The sequence below is a fragment of the Eimeria acervulina genome, genomic scaffold (assembly GCF_000499425.1).
Source record: "Eimeria acervulina Houghton genomic scaffold, Eah_scaff305, whole genome shotgun sequence".
NCBI lineage: Eukaryota > Apicomplexa > Conoidasida > Eucoccidiorida > Eimeriidae > Eimeria > Eimeria acervulina.
The window spans coordinates 22,824-30,623 of NW_013547750.1; the positions used below are offsets into that span (position 1 = coordinate 22,824).

The 7,800-nt window shown below is 42.4% G+C and overlaps 1 protein-coding gene across 1 annotated transcript; it reads right to left on the reverse strand.

Moving 5' to 3' along the window:
- Positions 1-433: 433 nt before the first annotated feature.
- On the reverse strand, positions 434-6,133 carry EAH_00031960 (hypothetical protein, conserved; the record flags this gene model as incomplete). Its single annotated transcript, XM_013392361.1, has 9 exons — positions 434-496; positions 892-1,279; positions 1,729-1,823; positions 2,466-2,816; positions 3,508-3,637; positions 4,477-4,586; positions 4,885-4,977; positions 5,447-5,693; positions 6,123-6,133. 9 exons carry the CDS (start codon positions 6,131-6,133, stop codon positions 434-436), a joined length of 1,488 nt encoding a protein of 495 aa, XP_013247815.1.
- Between the last annotated feature and the right edge of the window lie 1,667 nt (positions 6,134-7,800).

Sequence of the window (7,800 nt, forward strand, 5' to 3'; positions counted from 1 at the left end):
GCATTCGTCGTCTGCATCTCTGCTGCAAATGATGCTGTAATTAATTGTCATTAAAAACCCTAATAAACAAATCCTTACTTAAACTCTGAACCCCCTTTTCGTTTGCATGTTCACTCACCCCTTGGCGCCGGGACAGAAAAACAAAAAGATGGTGCGGCGTTGGAGTTGGGGTTTTGTTAGTGTTGTGCGTTTATAGGGGTTATTTGCGTTGTGCTGTGTTGAATTAAAATATATTTCTGCTGTGCAAGCTCAGCTCATTTCTGCTGCCTCAGCAGAAGCACACATATACATACAGCAGGCGTTGGTAGTTGTTCTCCGCGTCGTTTGTCTGCGTCGCTGATTTCTTCTGTCTTTTTCTTGTTCATGAGGATATCACTATTTACTTTCTTATTTAGATCCTTGTATATTTATATCAATGAAGTGAGACAGCCCTTCAGCTCTTCCTCTGCGAGCTACCCGTCTTCACGTTCCTCACAGCCTCGGCGATTGTTTCCTTCTGCAGCGGCAGCAGAAAAAACAACAAGAAATATAAATAATAATATTAAGAGCCAACATAACAGCAAAGGCACACAAAATAATCCACAAAAAGAATCCACAACGAGCAAAATGCAAGCGAGAAAAACAAGCAACATTACCTTCAGAATCAACAAAATTCATTTGCAAGTATACATCAAGAGTTGAAAAGAGCATGAAAATACGCCGAACACAACCGGGAGAGTGCACGCAACAAAAGGAAAAACAAATAAACGAATAAACGAAAACAAACTCCGAACTAATAACATGATCGTGACGAAACCACGGTCTCCAACCCCCTGAAGCCTTCGTTCTTAGCCCCTAACTAAACCCTAAACCCTAAACCCTAAACCCTAAACCATGGGACGGCAGGCTTACAAGTCCCTCGAACGCCTGGAAGGAGGCAACGAGGAGTTGGGGGTCTGTGATTTTCTGTCCGTCTTCATTTAAGACAACGATACTATTGCTGTCAATGAGTGGCTGGAGTTGTTTGCTGTTGAACAGCGAAATAATATTTTCTGTTTCTTCTTTTTCTGTTTCTGTATTAGATGCCTGGCACCAGTGGCTGTACACCTGAGCCTCTGCTTTATGACCCTTTTCCTTCTCCTGCATCACCTTTATAAACTCGTTCGGCTTCACCTCTTCTGCTTCACCAAACCGGCTGTACATTTCCTTGAAATACTCTTCAAATACCTCTCTCTGAGGATCATCTGATCGAAGCCGCCTCAAAAACGCCTGAGAAGCACATTCCCCTTCGCTGCAGAACCTAAGCCAACAAACAAAACAGAAAAAGCAACACACGATAGTGCATCTACCTGCGAAGAAAACTTAGAAAAAGAAACGAAACAAGTAAATAATAAAGCATAAAACCAATAATAATAATAATAACAATAATAATAATAATAGTAATAATAATAATCATGGTGATAGTCGGCGAAGGAGGCCAACGAGGAAGAAATGATACAAAAATGAAAAAACTAATGCACTTTAATGAATGCATAAAACCCCGAGACAGTATACATGCGACCATTGAAGGAAACCAACAAATAGGTCTAAAGAACGGCAAGTGGTATTTGAACAAAAGCGAAGGGAAAGATAAGAAGCAAAGAAGCAAGAAGCAGACACACATCAAACAAATAAGTGAAGCATGCAACACCAAAACGTTTGAAAGGGAGAACGTGATTAAAAAAGACAAGTACTGGAGCCATCACGCACCAGTGCTCTCCTCTCTGTTCAAGAATATCAGCAAAACACTCAAAGACAGTCGCATACGCCGGGTTAAGCCGCTGGCCTGTCATAGTTAGATGGTCCTGCAAGGAAGCAGCAAAGAAAGTCAGCAAAGTTGCGGTGTATAGGCAGCTTTCTACAGCAACTGCAAGACACACAACAAGTCGCTTTATGAAACAGGGGAAAGGAAAAAACTAAACGCAGGATATACAAAATAAAGGTTGGCTTCGCTGTTCTTCTTTGCATCTGCTCTTCTTCTTGCTTTTGTTTGTCTACTACTTGCCATCCTTTTGTATTTGCGTTTGCAACTGAAAGACGCATTTTTTGGTCTATTCCAATGGCCGCCTATGCATTATCTCGGTCTTTATATATTCATAAAAGAGTAAAGCTATCAGGGCTGCATGCGCTCCTCTGAAGCCCCAACTAACGACAAAAACGTAACAACTCCTTTAAAACCTTTTTTTCCTTCGCGACTGAACTTGTTCTACTTGCCTGAACTCTGACTATTTCTTGCATCATCTGCGTGTCGTGCGGTGTATATGCACATCGCTGCCTCCCCTCTTCCTTCCCCCAACAGTCTCCGTAAGATGGAGTGTATGTGCAGCTGATTCGTTCATTCATTCCCTCTAGCCAACTGTTCAGTGCGTGTACAGGCGTTCAATGCAGGGCTATGGCTGTGTTGTGTGAAGAAGTGCGGTGTACATCTCCTTGAGGTGTATACGCACCATGATACGGGTAAGAGAGTTCTTTGGGGTAGGTATTTTTCTCGCGTTTTTGTGCGGGAGGTAGAAGAGGGCATTGACGTCATCTCCTAGACAATACCATTTACCTTGTGCATCGTCTGTCTTCATGACAGTGATTGCAGAGCGCAGGGAGAAGCAGGGAATAAATGGATCGCACAAGAAGCTGTAAGAGGCCATTAGACGGCCTACAGCAGCAGAAACATTAGCAGCTTCTCTTGTGAAGTGCTTCATTAGGTGCCCGCCTAAGTCATGCTCCAAGTCTAATGGCAGCAAATCTAACGGTTGCTCTCGAGACAGAGCAGCTGTCTGAAAGGCCGAGCGGCGCCGCTGGGCCTGCAAAGAAAATTCAAGAAAACTCAGCAGCAAACAACAAAAGAAATTCATTCATGCGCCAACAACCCGAGAGACAATAAAGCACAAACATGTTTAGAAACAGATAACAAACCAGACGAAGAGAAGACAGCCACACAAACAAACCCTAAAACCCAACCACATTAAAAGGAAGCTCAGAAGGAAAGGCAGCAGAGACGAAAAAGAAAGGAAGCAAAGAAAAAAAAACAAAGAGAAAATAGAGGGAGTTAAAGAGGCCAGCAAATGAACCGGCATCAACAGAAGAAAACAAAGAAGCACAAAGAAGCACAAAGACTGAAGAAACAGCGACACCCATGCCGAGACACACAGACACACCGCAGCAGCAGCAGCAGCAGCACTCGCTGCAGCAGCAGCAGCAACATACACTACAGTAGCAGCAGCAGCACTCTGTACAGCGGCAGCAGCAGCACCATGCGCAGCAGCAGCAGCAATCACTACAGCAGCAGCAACACTCGCTACAGCGGCAGCAGCCGCAGCACTCGCTCGAGCAGCAGCAGCAGCATTCGCTGCATCAGCAGCAGCAGGAAGCCCAAGATGAGGAGAGACCCCCTGATTAGTAGTAAACCGACTAAGGCGTCTTGGATGCATGTAAAGAGAAGAGAGATGCATGCAGAAAGACAGAGTCTTAGCTCAACTCAGCTTATTTCCTCACCACAGACAAAAATCGGTATCGCTGATCTTCAATGTCTCCCAGCCACTGCCAAGGAATTAACTCAGGAAAAAAACGGTAGTCGCCGCCCGTACGAATCAAATAATATAACATGTGCTCTAAAAACGCCTTCCTAAACAAACAAACAAACAAACAAATTAACAAACAAACAAATTAAGAAAAATAATATATACACATATATGCATATATATATATATATGTATAAGCATATGTATATATATATATATGCATATCTATATGCATATGTATATATATATATATATATATACATATATATATGTATATACATATATGTATATATACATATATACATATATGTGAATATTGCAGTGCAACATGTTCGATATAAATGTCTTTGTCAATAAGCAAACAAATACATGAAAAAAGATTATAATGTGCATCATATGTGCTGTAAACGTCTTTCTAAACAAACAAACAAAGTCAAGAAAAGGCTAATGTAATGCATTATATGTTCTATAAACACCTCTCCAAATAAACCAACAAAGAGACAAAGAAATAAAACGAAATAAATACACTATAAGCTCAACAATGTCTGTCTTTTAAACAAACAAACAAAGAAAAAAGCAAGAAAATAAAAGCCCTAATAACTGAGTCGGCACTGCGAAAAAAGAGATAGAGTAAGCAGAAATATTATTTTAATAAAAGAGAAATGAAGAAAAAGTAAAACATTAAATCAGAGAGGTCAAGAAGAAGTGCAAAGGAGACAAAAATAAAACAGACAAAGCAAAGACAGTGAAGATTAAAAAAAATAAAATCAAAACGACAGATATAAACAACACGGAGACGGCGTCTGAAACAAACGCAAACAAGCAGCAGCACCATCACCAGCAGCAGCAAGAACAAGCAGCAAGATCGACAGCAGCAGCAGCAGCAGCAGCAGCAGCAGCAGACGAAAGTAGCTCTTCTTCTTGCCTGTGTATATCGTAGTACTCCCATGAAGGGAGAGTATCCATGAAGTTATAAAGAAGAGGGGTATCTGATCGATCGTTAAACTTATCTACGCGCTTATGCCAATCTTTACGTGCCTCCTCGCATACAGCCTTCATCAACAAACACACGCAAACAACATGCTGCTGCTGCTGCTGCTGCCGCTGCTGCTGCTGGTGCTGCTGCTGCTGCTGGTGCTGGTGCTGCTGCTGCTGTTGCTGCTGCTGCTTCGGGTTCTGCAGATGCTGCTCATGCTGCTCGAGATGGTGTGCTCGTGGTGCTGCCGCTGCTGCTCCTGCTGCCGGCACTGCTGCTGCTGCGGTTGTTTGTGTCCTCACAACAAGCGCTGCTGCTGCTGCTGCTGTTGCTGCTGCTGCTGCTGCTGTTGTTGTTGTTGCTGCTGCTGCTTACTGGACTTTCAGGATCTGCAACTCCTGGTTGGTACTGAGAGTAGAAGAAGTGTTTCTCTACAAACGCCTGCCAATACAAATCTGAATCCAACCACTGCAGCAGCAGCAGCAGCAGCAGCAGCAGCAAGAACAGCAGCAACAGGAAAGAAGCAGAGTAAGGGAGCGAAGCAGAAAAGAGAGAAAGGCGATAGTGAAGCCTTCAGCAATATTAGCGTGAGTAAATAACAACAAAATAAACAAAGGAAAAACAAGCAGATACACCGCAAATACATTAACTCCGTCTCCCCTTAATAAAGAATCAAACAAAGACAGGAAACAACAAACATCCTAAGTAGTAATAACAAACAATAATTATTTATTACTTATTATTTATAATAAATAATAATATTTTATTATTACTACTCATTCTTATATTGAATAATAATAATAATAATACATTGTTATATATTGCTACTTTCGTATATTCACCTTTAAACTACTTATAATTCTTACTGCATGCGTATTACAAAGAAAGTATTTAAAAAGCATTATTATAATGCAAACAAGTCAAAGAAAACACAAACCTCATTTGTATTCAGAGCCGATAAAGGCGGGTTATGATAAGATATCCATAGAGCTGCAGCGCCTTTATTTAAAATATCTTCAGACTGCTGCACTGCAGCAGAACAACTTTTAATAGCATTTTCTAATAAACTCCAATTCTTATTATTCTCATCTTTGTTTATTATTTGCTGCCGCTTCTTATTCAACTCCTCAGCTGACAGCAAATGTCTGTACACACGCTCCTGCTGCTCGTAGTGCGCCCGCAGACTGCACCCATACACAAACCACAAACCCTAAACCCTAAACCCTAAACCCTAAACCCTCAACTTGCGACAAACCCTAAACCCTAAACGCCAAATTATGGAAGATGCAAATTGCTCAGCCCACAAAACCCGCAGCTAAACTCTTCAACTACCTTCTACAAGAAAACCCTAAACCCTAAACCCTAAACCCTAAACATCTTACACCCCAGCTGCAAAACCCTAATCCATACACAGACTTCAAGCCGTTAACCTAAGGGCCCCTAAACCCTAAACCCTAAACCCTAAACCCTAGCCAGGGCGTTTACCATTTGACGAGGTCTTTGTGCGCGATTTCGTTTTCCCAGTGGGCCCAATCGATGGACATAGTTTTATGTTTATCTTCTTCTACTCTTTTGCATGCGTTATTAATTTGCTGCTCTGTCTGTTTAATTACCCCCCAAGCATCTTGGTTTGATCTTTCAACGAATTGACCCAAACCACTCCACGTCGAAAACCCTCGAGAAAACGATTGCCAGGCCCTCCCACAGGGCCTGAACACACGCACATCTCAAAGGGTTTAGGGTTTAGGGTTTAGGGTTTAGGGTTTGCAAAAGGGGATGCGACAGTGGGCCCGCAGAAGTAAGCAGCAGCGACTGCTGCTGCTGTTGCTGCTGCAGATGCAGCTCCGCGTCAGTCGAGATAAGAGTTGGCTGCTAGCGCAGCCACTAGCAGCATCAGCAGCAACAGCAGCGACAGCTGCAACAGCTGCTACTGCTGCTGCTGCTGCTGTTGTTATATTGCTGTTTTGCAAGACACTGCTGCTGTGTGTGTTGCTGACCTTCTGAGAATATTCATGTTGCTGGAGAAAGAGATAAAAAGAAGAAGAAAAACAAGAGAAGCAGCAAAGAGTTGAAATAAATACCCAACCCTGCATGCACTCAAGACTCGGTAGGCCAGGGCCTCCTAATAAACAACAGACAGCCAAGTCTGCTGTTCTTCCCTAAACACGCAGTTGTTATTTCAAACAAATCAATTTAAATACCTTTATCTTAACACACTCAAGCTCAATCTTCTTGTCTAAGAGACCTGCATGCGCAGCCCCAGACGAAGAAGACATGAGGGGTATAGTAGAGGGCTCTTCAACGAAATTGCAGCGAAATGTGCAAAACAAAAAGAAATAAAAGTATTTTTAATTTAAAATATTAAACAATAATAACTCATTAATATGATGAGAGTTCTATAGCGGCTAATAATCTCGATTAACTCCGAGTTTCTATCGGAATATCTACTCGTTAGTCAAAGTTAAGAATCAGTTATATGATTGTCTACGGTGTTTGTGCATGCAGCTAATGGGGCTGGAATTGCATGCAAGTAAGCGTAAAGTGCAGCATTAGACCCAGCAAGGTGTGCAGCAAATGACGGCAGTTCATCTCCTATTAGGCTGCCTTAGAGGCCTCTAGGTTCGAGTGCAGCCACCGACTTTTAATATTTTTTTCAAGAAATAATTTTATTTGTACTATTAATATTAGTATAGGGAGCTCCTGTCTTAAGCCTTTTGGCTCTAATACACTGCACGCCTGTTTTCAGCTAAGTTCAAGGCCTCTCTTTACACGTGAGGCTGCGAAGAAGAGCCGTCACCTTCTAAAGAACTGCATATTTCCTTGCTACGACTGCAGCCTTTGTTTGAAGGGGCTAATTATTATATCATGTTCTTATGCCGACTAGCAGATAACCGTTGCTGCACTGTACGATAGTAGTAAGGCGTACGTACAGTACTGTGCAGCTGATAGCAAGGCGCTCATAAGCACATGCTCAATACATTAAAACCTGAAGTTGGAGAAGCAAACCTAAGGGAATTTGTAGCATACTATATGCTACAGCGCTGTGCAGCTCAGTACTGTATAGCGTTGAAAAATTAAACTTAAAGGGGGCCCACGGCAACGTGGCCGAGTGGTTAAGGCGGTGCCCTGCTAAGGCATTGGGTTCTGCCCGCGTAGGTTCGAATCCTGCCGTTGTCGCTTTGATTTATCTGAGCCCTATGTCTTCATTTTAATGCAGATTTTGAGTTTTATGGGAGTAAAGACCCTGTGTTGGCTGCCAACAACGAGGATGAAGAGTTAAGATTCCGATAC